Source organism: Lathamus discolor, chromosome Z, assembly GCF_037157495.1.
Source record: "Lathamus discolor isolate bLatDis1 chromosome Z, bLatDis1.hap1, whole genome shotgun sequence".
NCBI classification, from domain to species: domain Eukaryota; kingdom Metazoa; phylum Chordata; class Aves; order Psittaciformes; family Psittacidae; genus Lathamus; species Lathamus discolor.
The window spans coordinates 35686135-35706107 of record NC_088909.1 but is presented as its reverse complement, the minus strand read 5'-3'; the positions used below and the strand labels follow the sequence as shown (position 1 = coordinate 35706107).

General features: G+C 44.2%; 1 protein-coding gene and 1 long non-coding RNA gene across 2 annotated transcripts; both read left to right on the top strand.

The window, feature by feature from the left end:
* Window positions 1-3033: 3033 nt before the first annotated feature.
* Window positions 3034-16756, top strand: CLTA (clathrin light chain A). The gene is made up of 5 exons (XM_065662616.1): window positions 3034-3303; window positions 10459-10496; window positions 11528-11645; window positions 12617-12728; window positions 16308-16756. The coding sequence occupies exons 1-5, from the start codon at window positions 3096-3098 to the stop codon at window positions 16477-16479; spliced, it is 648 nt and encodes a 215-aa protein (XP_065518688.1). The 5' UTR covers window positions 3034-3095; the 3' UTR covers window positions 16480-16756.
* On the top strand, window positions 12750-15395 carry LOC136005268 (uncharacterized). The gene is made up of 2 exons (XR_010608735.1): window positions 12750-14113; window positions 15291-15395. It is a non-coding gene; the product is annotated as an uncharacterized LOC136005268 (long non-coding RNA).
* Window positions 16757-19973: the final 3217 nt, after the last annotated feature.

The following is a 19973-nucleotide window of genomic DNA, read 5'->3' as shown; positions in this document are numbered from 1 at the left end:
TTACTTGTAATATATGAAGCAAGTCTCTAATGTGCTATGTCTCACTGACTTTTACTTTACACTCTAATCTACTGCAGCATACTTGCTATGAGACCTTCCTCCAACCAAACAATATGGCTTGCAGTCCCAAGCCCCACCTTTCTCCTCAAGTTCATTGGGTTCTCTAGGTTTTTCCCACACAAAGCTTACCACCAGCCCCACAGAACAGAATCACCCTTCTTTCTTCGGCGAGTTCCTTGTTCAACCATCAGGTAAAGCAGCAGAAAAAAGATGCCTCCAGAACACAAATAATTAACTTCTGGAATGGTTTTCCAATGCCAGAATACCATTTTGAGTATCACAAACTAAAATAACTGAAGATTGAGCCCTTGTGCTCCTCTTTATCCTATACTGAAGCAGTAGAATTGGAGATAAAAGGTTATGCAGCTATATATATACACATACATATATAATTCTAATGTAAAGCATGAAAGCACCAAAATTGTATTCTGTGGAACTCTGTGTTATCTCTAGACCCCTGGTTCTAAACCAGGGTTGTCTTCTATATCAGTGGGAGAGCCATCCCACACTGAGGATTTTATGGATGTATTTGTGCAGAATAATAAGTATACTAAGAGTAGAATAAAATAGAACAGAGCAGAACAGTTCCAGTTGTAAGGGACCTAGAAGTATCATCTAAAGTACAACTGCCTGACCACTTCAAGGCTGATCATAGTGATAGTTGCCTCACGAACAGTTATCACACTAGCCAAACAGAATTTACGTGATTTATTCATTAATTACAAAGCTTGAGACAAGAAGCATATGTAATTTATGCACTCAGACACAGACTTTTATACAGCCCTGGAGTTTGGCTGGTGTGATAAAAAACCTATGAAGAGTCATGGTCCTTGAAGCAGGTAATATACTTTCAGCAGTTTGTAGGAGAAGAATTCCATGATGATTCAGTGATGACGACCATTTGCCAGCTGCAATCCCTTTCAACTACTAAGATCTAATCCATTTATAAAATGCTTTGAGTTTCCTGGTGGATTTTAAGTCTTTGGCTCCTTTCCTTGGACTATATGCTGTACAATGCTGGGAAGAGTTAAATTCCCCTGGGCACACCATTTGCCTTTTCTAGTGTTTTGACTGCTTTGTTCTCTTTGTTATACCTACAGCAGCGTTCCCAGCTCTTGAAGTTGTAATTCTTCAATAACCCGAACCTGACTGCCAATGAGATGTTTACAGCCTTGTGGCCTTTATTTTCAGGATATGCATGTATCTTCAAGGTGTCTGGTATTATCCCACACTTAAACTTCACAAGATAACAGAAGACAACTGGTACCAATCTTAAGTTTGCACTGCAGATTCGAACAGGCTGCAAACAAACCTGAAAACTCACCAATTCTGTGTTCTGACAAGGGTAACTTCAGGTTTCTGACTAGCAATGACAGCACCATTTATAGTGGACCACCCAGACAGTAGGCACAGGCAGAATACTGTCATCTCTGCCTCCATGTGAGAAGGTGCATTTCACAGAAGAGAAACAACATATTGAACCACTACGGAGGATCTGATGAAGGTGGGAATGTAGCGCAAGTGTGATTCCCTGAAAGCTCACAGCTCTGCTTTTAACATCAGGTCCCTTGTGGAGAAAGTTGCATGTTCTACATGCTCATGGCCTACATATGTGAGCTTGATGAAGTGCCTATGAACTCTGGAGAGGGGCTTTGTCAAGTGCCTTTTGGGACAGGACAAGGGGCAATGGCTATAGCCTGACAGAGGGGAGATATAGGAAGAAGTTCTTCCCTGTGAGGGTGGTGAGGCCCTGGCACAGGTTGCCCAGAGAAGCTGTGGCTGCCCCATCTCTGGCAGTGTTCAAGGCCAGGTTGGATGTGGCTTGGAACAATCATCTTTTTAAACTACTTATAAACCCGATCTCAGTACATTTAGAAATTGGAATTACATGTCACCCTCTTTTAAAGAATGGAGAGAAACAGACCCATCCCGAAAGCCTTTTGTAGTCTGCTTGCCTTTTTGTCGTTCCGTGAAGATTTTATTCATGTAATTCTCCTGCAATACACTCTTCACCTCAGTCTGACACATCAACAAACCACTGTGGATGGTTCTGTAATGGTGTCTAACATGTGCCTTTAAAGGTGGTACCTTCACTTCTTTTGCAGGGTGAGAAAGCAGGGGGAAAAAAAGAAAAAATAAGGCTTTAATAATGCAAAAGTGTATACTTGAGTTATAGACATGGTGTACTCAAGTTATAGGCAGCATACACTTTTTGGCATTCATCATCAAAACAGATTTAATGAATCAGTGTGTTTTATCTTTTCATCTGAAAATAGTAATATTAAGTTTCCCATTCTGGTGGAACACACATAACACTTTTCCTGGGCCATCTGCAGACTTGTAATACTGCTTATATTGCATATGCCTTCCTCCCTATCCTGCAACCTTAAGACAAGTAAGTAACTAGATTTGCTTTTCATTTTAATTCATAATATTCCGTTTGCGTTTGTGGCACTAAGTGATCAGAAGTCCCCCATGGGGCTGAGAGCCATCGGACGGGCAGAAGAGGAGGTTGTCATCCAAAATCCAGCGTTCGCAGTTAGAGGGGAGCTGTGAGATAGTCCAACTTTGTTCAGAGACGAGGACAGCAGAGTGAGTTTGTCAGGCTAGGTGACGGGACAAGGCCGGTGGGTCTCTGTGAGTGCAACACGTGCCTCGCGATGATCCGTGTTTCCTGTTGTTACTCGGAACCCTTCGGCTTCCCTGTGCCGCGGGAGATCACTCAACACAAACGACCTCACTGCGCTCCTCCTGGAAGGCAACCCTGCGGGAGAGCCGCCCTCCCGCTTGCCCGAAAGCCGGCCCACCCGAGCCGAGCCGTTCCCCGCGTCCAGCTGCGCTGCTGGTGCTGATTGGCCCGAGGCCAAGGCATGGAGCATAAAGTACCGTTATCCCCGCCTCCGCCGCTCACTGATTGGCTGCGCCGCGGCGGTGCTCGACTCTGACAGGCGCCGGGCGGGTCGCCCGCCCCTTCCGCGCTGGTTTGTGGCGCCGCAGGGGCGCGGGAGCTGCCATTCTTGCTTGGTATCGCCGCCATGGCAGACCTGGAGTTCCTGGGCAGCCAGCAGCAGTCTGCGGCCGCCGGTAACGGCGTGATGGAAGGCATTGAGGAGGATCCTGCTGCCGCCTTCCTGGCGCAGCAGGAAAACGAGATCGCGGGCATCGAGAACGACGAGGGCTACAACATCCTGGAGAACGGCGAGGTGCCGGCGGAGCTGCAGATCCCGGAGGGCCTGGACCCGGGTACAGCGGGCGACTGGGAGGGGAGCGGTCCCGGGCCTGGTACCACGGCTCCGCGGTGTCCCTGCTCCCGTGGAGGCGCCGTGCTGCCGGTGCCCTCGCTCCTGGCAGGCGGGCGGGGATGCCCCTGGATTGGGCTGGGCCGTGCATCGATGTGCTGTGCCCTGGACAGGTCATCTGCCAGCGCCCGCGGGTGGGGGGGTCATGGCTTCTAACAGGCGCTTCTGAAAGATCTCTCAGGAGCGCCCTAGGGCTCAGGCTCCCCCAAGTGTGGAAGAGCACAGCTGGGTAACTGATCCGGGGGTGCCTGAAACGAAGCGGGGTAAGTCATGATGTTGCGTTCTGCCACTTGTGTTTCTGCCTTCAAAGGCAGTGATCTTAGTCTTAAAGTATGCTAGCAGTGGAGCTAATGTTTACTAGGTCTCTAGCCTTTGTTCCTGGGTAACCTTTGTACTGCATGTGAGAAGACTGACACTTGCATTCAGAGGAGGGTATGTTGGGAGCTGGAAACTAGTCTTAACAGACTAGCTACAGTAGCCCTGTCTGGATACTTGTGATTACAAAGGATTGAGTGTTTTTAACTGAAGTAGAAAGGAATTGCGAATGTAGGATGGCACTGCGCTTAACTGAAGTTTCAGCACTCTTGGAAGACTGCTTGTGCTTGTCACTGGGTCCGTCAGAATGTGTCTGCTCTTGTGACATTCCTTTGTCATTTGGGAAGATGCCACTCTTCTTCAGACTAAGTTGAATAGCTTTGCTTCCCAGCTCACTGTTGGAACATCTTTGGAATTAAGTCTTCATTATTCAACTTGATTTCTGATATTACTGGCATATCTTAATATATGAGGATGTGGGTTCATAGTATCCTTTGGAATAAAGCCCAACTAGATAAACTGACAAACTGCTGCTTTCAGTGCTTATTCAGTGGTAGCGTAGCCCTTAGTCAGCTCCTTCATGGAGTTCAGATACACAGACGATGTGCTTACTGTAAAAAGAGTGTTTGCAGTGGAGTAACTTGCTCAGGTGCTGGAACATGAGGATTATTTATAGAATCACAGAATCAAATCAGGTTGGAAAAGACCTTCATGATCATCAGTCCAACCATTCCCCTGGCACTGCCAAGTCCACCAGTAAACTGTGTCACTAAGGACCCATCTACGCGGTTTGTGAACAGTTCCAGGAGTGGTGGTTCCACCACTGCCCTGGGCAGCCTGTTCCAATGCCTGACCACCCTTTCAGGGAAGAAATTGTCCCTAATATCCAGCCTAAACCTCCCCTGGCACAGCTTGTTATCAGAAACACATCGTGATTTGGTATCACACATGGCTTCTGTTTTCTGTGTATACTGCAGAAACAGGCACAGTGGACACTTCCCCTCCTGCTTTCAGAGGCATCAGACAAACATTATGCATTAGATAGTCTTTAGGTTCTAAACAGACTCTAGAACATTAAAGTAGCTGCTTAAGGACTAATTTATTTGGAGAAGGTTCTGTCATTGGCCTTTTTTACAAGTTATTAGAACCAGCTAGATCCAGCTCTTTGTGCATGCAGTGTGGCTGTTGCAGAATGATTCCTTGGAAAAAAAAAGTCATAAAATTCTTCTAGATTGGCTTAATATGTAAAAACAGTTCTTAAGCTGCATCTCAAGATCTTTTACTCAAGTTGCATAAGTTCAGGTGACATGGAGTACAAAGCTGTTATTGGAGAGCTTTCTAGAGAAAGAGGGCCATAAAACAGTATAATATGCTCTCAGGATTTGGGAAGTGAATATGTGATCTGTATGTCATCTTGCTTTGTTGTATGCACTGGGGTCACATTTATGCTCTGAGCTGTTCCAGAGGCATAGCAGGTTGTGCTGTGGGTTTTGGTGGTCCCATTTGTTAGTAGAATATCCACTTGCTGACTGTTGGATCCTGTTCTCACACCCTCCTTGTTAGTGTGGACTGCAGCTGTGCAAAATGTACTGGTTCAGGCATGGTGACATGATCTAAAGACTTCTGTTGCCATTTGTATTTGAGATTTCTTATAATCTGATCAACATCTGAACAAAATAGCCCAGACAGCTTTAGTCTCTAGTGCATATTAGTTTATTAAACTGTATTGTAATTATGCTAATCTTTAAGCATCATGATCAGGGATTTGTGGATTTACTTTTTTTAACCGTAACCTTTTAAACTCCTTATTCACAGGTCTGTTGGATGAGTTTTTTTCTGAATACTGGCCCAGAAGTCCTAACTCAGGCAACTCTTGACTGAAGTTTGAAAATCTTAAACTTCAAATATTGTGAGAAGCAGTCATGAGCTTCCTGAAATGCACTTGTAAGAAACGTGGTGCCTCATACAACACACAGTTTTTAAATTACAGCCTCTTAAAGAACAGACGTGTACATGTGGACTTTGTGAACTGTCAATATCAATATCAGCAAACTGATGTTTGTGTATATTTCTGTTAATGGCAGTAGTGGTGGGTACTGGGTGAGTATGGGGTAAATGGCAGAATATTGCCATGCTCATGTGTCTCACTCAGCATCACTTCATACTGCCATGGTCAGGGTTGGAATACGGGCCTAAACCAGTTGGACATTTATGGTGGTGTAAACAGCCATCTTGTTGACATGAAAACTAATCTGATTTCCCTTGAAAGATGAACCAGAATCACTGCTTCAGAAAACAGGAATGCAGTACCGTTGCGTACTTATTAGTAACTTGGTCTTTTATGAGATTTTCTTGTGATGAATCAATGCCTGCGTTTATCTACAGTGAAATTCCTCAAGTCTCCCCAGTCTGACAGTACTACGTCTTCATGTTATAGCAGTTCACTTGCTGTGTCCTCTGAGCAGGAGAGAATGAGTTCAGGTTGAAGCGCTGTTGCTTCTAGAACCGGTATGTCAATACAAAAATCTTGTGACAGCTTGTCAAATAGCATCTTAAGGAGAATAACATTCAAAGTTTCTTGCATGGCTATCTAAACAAAATCTTTGGGTGAGATTTTTCTTTCTCATCTCTTATGGATGAGAGGTACATGAAGAGGAAGAATGATTTGTGCCCAGAAGTAAAACGATGACAAACTACGCTTTGAGTGGTGAAGTTACTCAGCCTTATGCCAGAATATGTGAAACTTGGTTGTGTTCTTCTGTTGTTTCTACTGTAGCTACTAGTTCACTCAAAGTAGCAACGAAGAAGTAGAGTACTTATTATTTAAAAGAAATACTGAAAGTAGCTCATAAAAATACTTTTATTTTAAAATAAGAAAAATGTGTCAATCCTCTAACCATGAAGACTGTGTGGTCATACTGAAGCTCATTTCTCCTGCATAAGGATATTGTCCAAAGTACAGATGGATAGGAAGACTTCTGGAGGATCTAATCGATGTTAGAAAGTGGTTGGACTCATGTTAGAAGAGCTACCTCTGCGAAGTCCTGCCTCTGTCCTGATAGCTGTTGTCTTTTTGCATTAAGAGTAAGGCTTCAGAGAGACTAGTTAACAAGGTTAAGCAAAAGTCCTTATATGCCAGGTAGTACCGAGTCTGGTATTAATGCAAGTAGTTGCCTTCAGAGCAGTTGATAATCATTATGATAAGCCTCTGAAGCCATACTTTTAGTTGTAGTACTGAAGTGACCAAACTCTTGTTATATTTCTTCAGCCTACCCAGCCCTTCCTTTGGTAATCTATGGTACGTGTGAAGGGCAGTGACTCTCCCTGTCTGTTTCTGACAAGCTGTGCTGTTGTTTCTTTCCTGTGAATGGAAGGTCACTGATACGGTTTATCCTCTCCAAACTTTTCCAGACTCTAAACTATCTGGGTCGCTGTGTGGAAGTTCGTTATTACGCTATTGTCAGCATGTGTTAGAGCTGTAGATGGTTGGGCATGTTCTTTGAAACAATATCCTTGGAAATAAAGCTTCATCTCAAGTTCAAAAGTGAACACCAAGGAACATGGATCATTACTAACTACAGTGTGCAGGGTTAACTTCAGGAGCTTCAGGATGCAATGCTGTGATAGACCAGGATGGACTCTGAAGCCAGTAGAGAGTGCACATTATTTATGGCTGATGAAAACATGAGGCTAGCAGTAACAGTATTAGGCTTTTTAGTTTTTTGTGGGGAGTCAGGTATGAAATGACATATTTCTGTGGACAAAGAAATTTGACACACACCCAGCATTTTGAAGGCTGGGAAGCAGACAGATTTTCTAGACTTCATCCTGAATTATACAAGCACTGAGACTGGAGAGCTGAAATGAGAGAAGGTCTGGCTGTTGGTCTTGTTCCAGTTAGTGTGCTTGTGACTCCATTTCCTCTTCTGCTGGTGTTACGCTCTGTCAGCATGCTGACTCTGCGTCTTAATCACTAGTTCTGAGGAGCTCAGAACAGATGGGAAGCTTGTTTTAATAATAGTTTTAATGCTCCTAACATAAGTGCTCTCTGGAAACACTTTGCTGTGCCACTTAGCGGCTGTTTCTACGCAAAAGAAAAGCACCCCGAAGACAAACACGTGTTTTATCTCAGTTACAGTCCTCAGCAGACGACCAGCCGGAGTGCTGAAACCTTAACACCTGGGTTTTGGTGTAACAGAAAAACTTGGTTATATTCTCACAGGTATTAGAAGAATCTTCAAGGCTCATCCCTTTCATCTGTCTGGTGAGTCAGTGCTTCCAAAGGAGTCTGTCTCATGAAAAAACTGCCTTTCCCCTGGAGATAAGAACTCCATGTATTAAAAAGCTAGCATCCGTTGGGAGTTGTTCAGACCATCAGACTGGACAACGTGTTCAAGACTACGTATGAACTACTCTCTGCTCTTCCAAGGCAGGCAGAGTGGGCATCTGGCTTATCCAAGCTGTTAGTATCAGTCTGAGTTGCAGATGCTGGCTTGGCGTTTAATTTCAGCCCTGTCAAGACAAGGTGAACAGCCACAGTGTGCGCCTGTAGTGCAGATGGGATTAAACTGAAGGACAGTGAAGTGTGAGCATGTTTTCTTTGTGGGCTTTAGTCTTCATAAGCTTGTTTAGCAGAATTGTAACTGCCCAAGTCAGAGTTTGTGCAGTGATCTCTACAAACCTGCTTTGAGGGAGTCTACATACTAATGTGAAGTGATGCTCAGGGTGGCTGCTGTGGAACAGATAGATGCTGTCAGCTTTGTGTGCTTCTCAAACCCGTTCTTGCTGGCTCCTGTAACTTGCAGATGGGGAGAAATCAAACAAAGCAGCTACCACCTTTCAGATGTAGGAGTCCAGGTTCTCTTAGCTGAAAAGTGGGGTTTTTTTGTTTTGGTGTTTTTTGTGTGTGTGTGTTTTGTGTGGTGGTTGTTTGCTTTTTTTTTTTTGTTAACTGGAGTCTTCCCTCACTGAAGTTACTAACTATGCTCTTTGAGAGTAGTGTCTTCCAACTTACCTGCCAGGTTTGAACTGATGACTTTACAGTCCTCTGCCTAATACAGCTGATGACTGGTATCCAGGGCTTAGGGATAAGGGCTTCATAATACCTGTCTAGTTCCCTGATAAATGAGCATGAAGAGCTTCCAGTGTGCCACTAACACTACTAATTGGAAACTAGGGCATACACAGCCACAAAGGAATAGAGGATACAGTAGCATAATGCTGTTAGGCAAATTAGCTATCTTATTTAAGGTGGCAAAATAACTTGATTTTTCTGTTTACTATTGGGTTACTTTGGTGAAGTTTCTTCTTTACTGAAGAGGGTATTAACAGGGCAGAGACACTTCTGTGTGGTAAGTTTATCTGTGGTGGCTTTATGGGTGAAACAAACATAGTAACAGACTTGTATCATGCAGGCAGATGTTACGTAGCACTGTTCCAGAGAGATGCTTTGCTGAGATTTAGCAGTTCTTGAAAATCTTGGTATGTTTTGCATAGTCTGAAGATATAGTTTCACACACTCAAATGTTTGTCTCATAACTGAAATGTGTTCCCTATGGCTGTGTTTTAATAACACGAAATTGTAGGGTTCTGTGGCAGGGATTCCTAGCTGATGCTGTTCATGAGGCTCTGCTGCTGGTGTGGCTTCAGAGGGAATAATGCTGCAGCAGGAACCTATCAAGCATGTCAGTCGTCAGAGAAGGTGACTTTGCTAGGAGTGTTAATTACATCTTCTGATCTGATTACGAATTAGGAGGTAACCAGACTAGGATGAGAATTACCAAGTGTTGGCTGCAGGATTGTGAATCTTCCAGGTAGAGACTAAAGCAGTGAGTTGCACTTCTTACCTCCTGAACAATTGCCTAGGAGTCAGCTTCTGAGACAGGGAGAAGAAAGTGGGAGGAACTGTATGCTGTCTGTGGCAGCTTGTCAGCAGTATCAGCGGTGCTGTTTACGTAGTCTGAAGCATGATCTCATGGTGAAGAAATGACATTGTGTTACTGGTTCTGCAGAATAATGGCTCACTGTTGTGGTTTAAACCAAGCCACACAGCTCGTTCACTCACTCCCCTCCCTCTTTTTCTCCCTCCTTCTTTCCTTCCCCCCACCCCACCCCCCCCCGCTCCAGGAGAGATGGGGAGGAGAGTCGAGAGAATGTAACTCCCACAGGTTGAGATAAGAACAGCCCAGTAACTAAGGTATAACACAAACCACTACTGCTGCCACCAATAATAATAATGATAAGGGAAATAACAAGGGAAGAGAATGCAATACCACCGCCGAACGAGTTCGACCCCCCCGAAGAGAGCCCATGCCCTTCCGGGTAACTCCCAGTTACCTCCCTGGGCATGACGTGCTGTGGTATGGAATACCCCTTTGGCTAGTCTGGGTCAGGTGTCCTGTCTCTGCTTCCTCCCGGCCTCCCCTTGTCCCTGGCAGAGCATGAGGCTCACAAAGTCCTTAGTCAGGGTAAACATTACTTGGCAACAGTTAAAAACAATCTGTGTTATCAGCTCTGTTCCCAGGCTGGAAGTCAAAACACAGCACTGCACCAGCTACTAAGAAGGAGAAAAACTGACTGCTACTGCTGAACCCACAACACTCAGTTTCTTGTGCCAGAAAAGTGCAGAGATGAGGAAGTGTCCCTGCAGGGCATCAAGTAACACCCGTTTGCAAACACTCATGTTAGATACTTCAGTAAAGCTTTCCATACAAGTTACTGAAATCAGTAAATCTGGCTGTTCTGTCTTTTCTCAAATGGCTAAACTACAGTAACTTCTTTACAGGTGCTGTTGATAGAGTGGTTAATGGAGAAGTCTATCAGGTAAGATAGAAGTATTATCTGCTGTTTTACTCTGGGAACTTTAACCTTAATCTAGACTACTACTTTCAGTTTCTTGTCGGTACTGTACTTTTATCTCATCTCTAAAGAGGAACTTCTGTCCTCATAGCTCATTTCTTAAAGCTGTTAATATACCTCTCCTCTGAACTTAGAGGCAGCTTAAAGCAGCAGTCCGTTTTGAATTATGGCGTAATAGGATGTAGCTGTAAGCAGACTGACAGGCTCTGTGGTATGACATAACACTGACTTGCCACTGGCTAGTAAGCTGAAACATGCTCTGTCTTCCTAGTTTAAAGCAGAGTTTTCTCAATTGCTTGTTCTTTAAAGATAATTTTTTTTGTCCTGTCAAGATTGGTCTTACAATGATTTGACTGAAAACATTATACACTTCTTCATGACATGAAGTTTCATGAAATTAAGCTGCTGGATAAATAGCTCAACCATAGCATGTTAGTCAGCCATACTAATGACAAAGGGAGGAGATCACGGAATCGTAGAATGGTTAGGGGTGGAAAGTATGCAATCCAAATTCTGTCATGTCTTTAAAGGACATTGGCTTTTAGTATGAGTAAGTTCATAAATGTCTCTGAAACAGACAAATAAGTTACAGAAAACATTTTAAACTCCTATGTGCAAACCAGTAGCAAAATAAAAAGACTACTTTCACAGCAAATATTTAAGGTGAAACAAACTGGGGATCTCTAGGTGCTACATGGCACAGTGTGGTGCTCGGCATTTTCTTCTGCTTTCTTCACTTGTAGAGTTCTGACACAGTGTGGCTTCCCTGTCAGCCTGAACTTGTGTTTGAGCCCTGGTTGCTAGAGGCAGTCCTGTATTAATGTGGTTCAATCCTGATGTAATCTGGTCAGACCTTTTTCATGTTAAATGTGGTATCACATCAGATGAATGCGTTGTGTGCTCAGTTTAAGTAGAGTCCAATTTTATGTAGCTTCCAGGTGGCTGAAATATTCAGTCGTCATGGTTAAACTACATTGCTATTCCCTCTCTTTAAGGAGAGTAACGGTACAAATGACTCCTCTGCTGCCACGTGCCAGGTAGATGGACTGCAGTCAGAGCCAGAGAGCATTCGTAAGTGGAGAGATGAGCAAAAGGAGCGCCTGGAGCAACTTGGTAAGGAGTGAGATTGTTGTAGTAATGTTCTTGCTTGTGAATAACTTAAAGGCAGCTTTTTCAGCAGCAGAATTCTCAACCATGTCTTCCAGCTCTTGGGAACCAAAACCTGCTTCTTGAGGGTGAGCAGCAGTTCTGGATAAGTCTTCTAGGAAGCAGACTTAGTACTAATGTAGGAGTTAGCAAGCAAGTGGCTTCCTGAACCTTAAGAGTGTGGTAGCCTGCCCTTTGCTTACAAATAAACTGACAGAAAATGAACAGCTTTTATCAGCAGAAAAGAGTGAATGAATACTGCAGCCACTTTCATTTTATTCAAAGGATGAAGATTGCTCATTTTGTAATACCGAGGCTGTCACTTGTCACACAGATCTTAATCTAAGAGCTAAGCAATGCACTGGTAACTAAACAGCTGTCAAATGCAGTGATATCTGTCTGTGGACAGCTTTTAAGAGCCTACAAACTGGTATGATTTCCACTTAGATTAGCGAGAAGGCAATGGGATTCTGGACAGAGTTTACCCTGTTGCTCCTCTTCTGAGCTAGTTATGGCAGAAGAGCTTGTCCTGACCTGTAAGCTGGGTGCAGGAGTGTGCTGAGTGCCAGGCTCATTTGCTTTGTCTAAGCATAGAGGTTTTACTGAACTTTGTTCTAGCACTAGTATAGCAAGGTGACTGTTCGTGGTTGTAAACAGTTTGCAGGCCAACAGACCCACTGGACCTGAATTAGTCTACAAATGTATATCCTAAACTGAAGTGGACTGTCCTGGCTAAGCAGTGCAGGCATTCTGTTTAGCTAATTCTCTGAATGTTCATGGTATTCAGAGTCCTCATGGCCTACATCAGGAGATCTCCTAACCCTTGTCTGAATAGATCAAGCAACTATCTGTGCTAGAGTGAACGTTGAGCCATCAGCTGAGATGTTAGCAAGATACAGTGGGACCAAACAGGACTGACAAAGTAATTAAACTTTCAGATGCAAACTCACGAAAGCAGGAAGCAGAATGGAAAGAGAAAGCAGTAAAGGAGTTGGAGGAGTGGTATGCAAGACAAGATGAAACGCTCCAGAAAACAAAAGCCAGCAACAGGTAAGATTGCTCCAGTCATCTGAAGAATTGTGGTACTGGGCATGAAAGCAATGCAGAGTGAGAATAGTTCTAGTATGTCCTATGGCACTAGTCCTTCAAACCGTTAAAGTAACCTCTCCTACTAAGAAATGGGTCTCTCGTAGTAGACCATCTTTTTAGGTTTTCTTATCTAGATTACATATCCCAAGAATACCAAAAGAAAGCATTAAGATAATGAACCAGAATTACAGAAGATCCTTTAAGATACCAAGTTTGAATGTGGCAAGAAAAGGTTATAATCTGCTCACCTGTTGCATGCTCCTAGCTGCACAGTGGCTGTAATTACTTGCCTTGACACTTGCAATCTTATTTGCTGTCAGTAGAATACATGGAAGTGGCCTTATAGTTAGTCTTTGCTACAGATTATTTCAATATCTTAAAACCTTTGGCTGCTCCTTTTGGAAACATTTGAGAAATAACCTGGCTCAGTTCTGCTAGTGAAGAACTAAATGCTGACTCTGCCTAGGTTGGGTTTGAATTGTGCACTTCAAACCCAACCTGGCAGAAACTAATGACTGGGGCAAAAGCTAATGACTGCTAGTGCGGTAAGCACTTCGACTTTCTTAGAAGGTTCCCTGTGGGATTTTGACTTCAAGCTACATAAAGGTAAATATGATGGTACTGACTTAATACCACTTAGGTCTCTCCTTCTGACCCAGGGTTACTAATGTCACTCTATCCCGGTAGTCATAAGGGCTGCTTTATATTTTTGGAACCCACAGATTTAAAGATTTACTGTTTTATTGAATCACTATTTTTCTTACCAAAATGAACAGCAGGTAAGTAGAGTCCTGGGTAGACTCTACTTTCTACAGAAGTCTGGATTTGACATGTCCATTCACTGAAGTGTAGTCTGTTGGTTGGGCCAAGAAAGAGAACTGTTCTAGCTGGTGGCCTGAGCTTATGTTGCCCCCATGACTTTATTATGGCTAGTGTTTGAGTGTGGATATACCTTCTGGAGCAGGGTCCACAAGTGTTGCACAGGAGTGTTTGGCATTCACATCTGTCATAATGTAGGTCCCATCCACTGGAAGCAGCCTAACGCGGACCCTGGGACTCTAGTCCTAAACTAGCTGGTCCCAACTTGCGGGATGTAGCAGAGCTTTTGTGTGCCCCTCTGAGGCAGGGGCTTAGTGGATACATTCGCTGTAAAAGCTGCTTTCCTGTAGTAAGTCTTGTTGAAACAAGGTTAAAGTGATTGTTAAAACTGACTTCAGCTCTGTTCTGTACTTCTCATCCTTATCTCTTTTCTCCTGCCTGCTTGCCTGCCTGTTGGACTACTTGCTACCTAGGGTGGCAGATGAAGCTTTCTACAAACAACCCTTCGCTGACGTGATTGGTTATGTGTATGTTGCTTAACTACTAATTCTGTTTTGCTAGTCAACTAGGCAATGAGGATGATCAGAAATAGTGCTGAATGCCTGAGGGTGGCTGCTTCATTACTTCAAGGCAGTATAAGCCATTAAAGTAAACAGCCTTTACTTTTTGGACTGACTCTGATCTGCAGTTTTCCAGTCTATGCACTGCACAACAGCCAGCACTTTCGGATGAAGTCATGTAGTTCACATACCACTGGAATTTTGGTGGTGGCTTCGGTAGTCTTCAGGTGTAGGGGTTTACAGTTGTTTCCAGGCCAGTGAACACTGCTTACAAGATGCTTTGCTGGGTGTGTGGGTTAGTGTCTGCAGTCTCATCATGGGTTCTTCACTTAGCCCTAATAACTTCCACAAAGCAACACAATGTTTGATTGTATTCTTTGTAACAGCCACTGCATTCATTTGCCTACATAATCAGGAAAACATTTGAGCCATGCTTGCACATAAAGCTCCACGAGCCAAGGAAGGTAGAAGGGAATCACCTGCCATAAATCAGATTAGAAAAGGTATGTGCATATAGGAATAGGATACTGTGAGAGCGCACGTGAAAAGTACAAGCAAGTGGTATTTCAAAATCAGCATTAGCTGCTGGGAGAACATTTAGCAGCAGCTCTGTAGGCATTTTGCCAGCCTAATGTATCAATGGGAATGCAGCCATGACTATGCTAGCTTCTGTAGGATGGAAAGATAGCAGTGTTCATTGGCTTGTTTTAATTTCTTCTCTCAGTTTATAGACTGGAATTAAACGATAGCCATGTCACAGATTCTAAGGTGGCACCTTTAAAATGTGTATTGGTGAGCCATGGTGTGGCTTTGAGTGCACCAATATTGATGGTCCAGTGTGGAATTCATTACCTGTCGCTGGATGTAAAACAAGACTTGTGAAATGATGGATTTACAGGTGGTGTTTGATTTTTCTGAATTCTCCTGGAGTTGATTTCGATAGATGTTTTTCCCAGTAAACCCCTTATTTTCATATATCCAAATAAGTTGTGCAGTGAGAGTGCTGCATAAAATAGGCAGCCTGTTTCCTGAATGTAGGCTAAGCTACTGGTGCATGTTCAGCCAGCTGATCATCTTCATTCTCATTTTCTATATCTGACTTAAACTTTCTCTCCTTGTTTCTTTTCTTCTCTTCACCTTTAAGCACAAACATAAATCATCCTTGCTACAGCCTAGAACAGTTAAGTAAAAAAAATCTTCGCTGCCCCCTAAAAGTGTCATGTCACATAAAATAGCAGTGTCGTAGTGACCCTTGTCTTCAGTGGTGTCTGTAACCTCCTCATCCCTGTGAATAGTGCTCATGGGAGCGTCATCTTCACTGCTTTCTCTGTACTGCTTGTTGGAGTAGATGGATTTGGTTTGATCTCGATGCATTACTGCGCTTGCACTCAGACAACTGACAGGGCCCTGGAGTTCATGTATACTTGATGCTGGAGTGTTATCTTTGCAATGAAGCAATGCTGCTGGCAGCATAGCAAAGACAAAAGGATACAGCTGGGAAGCCACTGGCACTAACCTGGATGTTATGTACAAAGCCTCTTTAGAATCTCCTTAGGGTGAGAGCTCCTGAGGGCTGACTTCAGTGAGTCATCCCCTCTGCTAAGGTATGCATTAGGCTATAGCACCCACAAGCATGGGACTTAATGAAGTTCCTTTTGATTCATGCTGCTTCGCTGCAGCACTGGGAGTCATCAGCAGATAGTTTTATGATGGCCTGTATGTCTTGGGGCTGATGTAAACCCTCAAATGTAATCTGTTTTTACTTGCAAGGAGTTGTAAATTTCCATTTGATAAATGTCCAGTGTAAGCTGTCAGATGGCGAAGGCTTAACTAGTTAAGACTTGGGTGTTTCTCCATAAATAAAATGCCTACATAGGGGTACCTTACTGCTTGGCAGTTTGCGTGGTGACTCAGTAATGATTCTTAGAACCAAACACCTGTATTCCAGCATTTTACACAGCAATCTCTGCTTGTGCATAGAACACTACTGCAACATACTTTCATCTCCAGAGTTAGGGCAGTGGGAGCTTAAGTGGCCGTAATGTCCGCCAGCAGCTGCCAGGTCACATTTCTTATGAAACATGCTGAAAGAAACTGCATCCTGTAAGAGGGAAGAAGTGCCTTCTGTGCTGGACATTAACACAAGGTGCATTGCTTTTAGGGCAGCTGAAGAAGCCTTTGTGAATGATGCAGAAGACATTTTTCCGGGCACTGAGTGGGAACGTGTGGCTCAGCTCTGTGACTTTAATCCCAAGTCTAGTAAGCAGGCAAAAGATGTGTCCCGCATGCGTTCAGTCCTCATCTCACTCAAGCAGGCTCCGCTGGTTCGCTGAAGGAGAGCATGATGAAAACACGACAAATGCAATATCCTAACCTTACTCAGAGAAGCTACATTTGCAGTAATTGGATTAATTGTTTCAATTTTATTTTTTTTTGGACCAAACATCATCATGTATCTAGAGCTGACCGTTGTTTGATTGCATGTTCTTCCTCGTGTTTTGTTTCTGTGTCTGAAATGGCAGAATCTCCAAAACTCTAGTCTCTGTGCTGTTGTGCACAGAGATGTCACTTCCCACATTACTGATATTAAAGATCTTTTAAACAGCAAAATGTGTTGACTTTGGGTGAATTAAGATCTGCTCCCTTTCGACAGGAGGTGTTTGAATTGAGTGTGTGCAGACGTTTATTTCAGTTGGTGCTGATTTCACCTTGCTGCTGACTGTCCAGCCAGCGACGTTCCTTGTCTCCGGGAGGCTGTCCTGCATGTCTCTATAAGCTTTCCTAAAGCTCTTGAGAGCTTTAGTTTAAAAGCTGCTTCTCCATCCAATTTATCACCCAAGATGGAAGCTGTAAGAAACTGGAAGCTGCAAGAAACTGGAGCAGCAGGCTAGTTAAGGAGCTTATCTCACTTGTAGTGGAACCGAGGATAATGTCTTCTTGAGGTAAGCAGTCCTATGTTGTTTCCTGCTGTCGCTCCAGGTGCACATCTTAAGCTGGAAATACAGTACAAGGCACTGAGCAGTTAAAAGCCTTTGATATTATACTGCATGTTCTGTTGTGTCATGTGCCTAGTGCTGGCTTCATACTCAAAGTCCTGCTGTGCAGAGGCTGTCTGGGTGTTTCTGAACTGTGTCCTTGTCCTTACTGACTCTTGCAGACACTTTCTCCCAATAAGGTGGTGGACTGGGTATTTGGAGAGCGAGAGAAGGGAAGACTTGACCTTACTACTCCTTATTTTTACTGGCTTGGAGCTCTGTCTGCCAAGGTGGTTAAATTTTGAAACAAACTGATCCAGAAAATCTGTTCTGCTGCTTCCTTGGCTCTCTAATATCACCCAGCATTCACAGGGACTGTGTTCTAGCCTTGCTTTGGTAAGACTTGCCTTAGCTGCTTATCTTGCAAGAGTAGTCTGTTCAGTCTCATGTGCTGTATTAGTGGTGGTAAATGACATCACATCAAGTCAGTGACCAGTCACTAGTGTTGTCCCTCAGGGCTCAGTACGGACGCTGGTTTTGTTCAGTATCTTTATTGGTGATCTGGATGAAGGGATCAAGTGCACCCTCAGTAAATTTGCAGATGACATCAAATTGGGCAGGAGTGTTGAGCAGCTGGAGGACAGGAAAACTCTGCAGTGGGATTTGGACAGGCTGGATCACAGGATTGTGTGAGGCTCAACAGCAGAAAGTGCCGGGTCCTGCACTTGGCCCTATGCAATGCTCCGGGCTTGGGGAAGAGTGGCTGGGAAGCTGCTCAGCAGAATAGGACCTGGGGGTGCTGACTGATGGCTGCTGAACATGAGCCAGCTTGTGCCCAGGCATCAAGAAGTCCAACAGCATTCTGGCCTGTATCAGCAATAGTGCGGCCAGCAGGGCCAGGACAGCGATCATCAACCTGTACTGGGCAATGGTGAGGCCACACCTTGAATCCTGTGTTCATTTCTGGGCCCCTCACTACAAGAGAGACATTGAGGTGCTGGAGCGGGTCCAGAGAAGGGCAATGGAGCTGGTGAAGGTCCTGGAGCGCAAGTCTGATGAAGAACAGCTGAGGGAACTGGGGGTGTTTAGTGTGGAAAAGAGAAGACTCAAGGGGGACCTTATCACTCTCTACAGCTGCCTGAAAGGAGAATGGAGCCAGGAGGTGGCTGGTCTCTTCTCTCAAGGGACAAGTGATAGGACAAGAGGAAATGGCCTCAAGCTGTGCCAGGCGAGGTTTAGCCTGGATATTAGGAACAATTTCTTCCCTGAAAAGGTGGTCAGGCATTGGAGCAAGCCGGCCAGGGCAGCGGTGGGATCACTGTCCCTGAAGGTATGTGGAAGATGTGTAGACATGATGCTCAGTGGCATTTTTTTAATGGTGGACTTGGCAGTGTTAGATACACGGTTGGGCTTGATGATCTTAAAGGTCCTTTCCAACCTAAGTGATTCTATGATTATTTCACCATTTTTATCAAAGACGCAGTAGCTTCACTTGCGTGTCACAGAACTGCTGCAATACCCTTTGTGAAGGTTAATCCAAGCAGTTTTAAGAGGGCTGCAGACAGAGATTTAAACTTGCAAACATTCAGGGAGGTGCTGTGCAGCAGCTGTGTCCCTTTGGTGGGTAAGATATTAAATAAACAAGTCCAGAGGAGGGCCACGAGGATGATCAGGGGACTGGAGCACCTCCTGTATGAAGACAGGCTGAGAAAGTTGGGGCTGTTGAGCCTGGAGAAGAGAAGGCTGCGTGGAGACCTCATAGCAGCCTTCCAGTACCTGAAGGGGGCCTATAGGGATGCTGGGGAGGGACTCTTCATCAGGGCCTGTAGTGACAGGACAAGAGGTAATGGGTTAAAACTTAAACAGGGGAAGTTTAGATTGGATATAAGGAGGAAATTCTTTCCTGTTAGGGTGGTGAGGCACTGGAATGGGTTGCCCAGGGAGGTTGTGAGTGCTCCATCCCTGGCAGTGTTCAAGGCCAGGCTGGACGGAGCCTTGGGTGGGATGGTTCAGTGTGAGGTGTCCCTGCCTAGATGATGTTGAGGTCCTTTCCAACCCTAACTATTCTATGATTCTATAAATGGTTGCCACTTGGGCTTAAATACTAAAGCTGTACCTTGCTTGTTGTGGTGACAAGCTTGTGTTTGCACATGTATTCACAAACTACTGATGAGTGGTGATGAAAATGACAGTATACCAGAGGCCTAGAAGTTGAATCCTGTGGAAGATTAAAAGCACAAAATTATTTTCTGAACTTCACAGGGATGCCACAGGTAAGTTTAACAGGACTGAAGCACAGAGCAGGTACGTGGAATACTGGTACTCAGTGCTAGCCTTCACCTGGACTGAAATTCTTTTTTCTGCTCACCCCAAAATTCTGCAGAGGCTTCTAAAATGAATTGGTAAATAAAGTCCACTGCATTACATATACAGTGTTTAAACTGTTAATTTGAGTTTACTGGAATTCGAAAGATCGCCAGTTAAGAGGGGTTCCTGCACACTGAGTTACGGAACTTACTAATCACCACACTGTCCTATCTAAAGGACAATTTATCTTGCCAAAGGCATGCTTTTGAGCCGCAATCCAAGAGAATGGGTAGACACTCAAGTTGAAGGACAAAGCAATGTTACAGAAGTTAAAGCAGCATTTTATAAACTGGCTTTGAAGGAGCTAACTGTGCAGGTGGTTTTGAGTACACCATCCAGCTGGGGCACTTCACACGCAGCTGTGCTGGTTTTGGTTACCTCCTCTAGCTCTTGTGCTTAGATTCTGTAGATTTTTCTCTTCTGCCTTAATTTTACATTCATGTGTACTACCTCACTGGCTTCTTCTTACTTCCTGTATCTGTGCT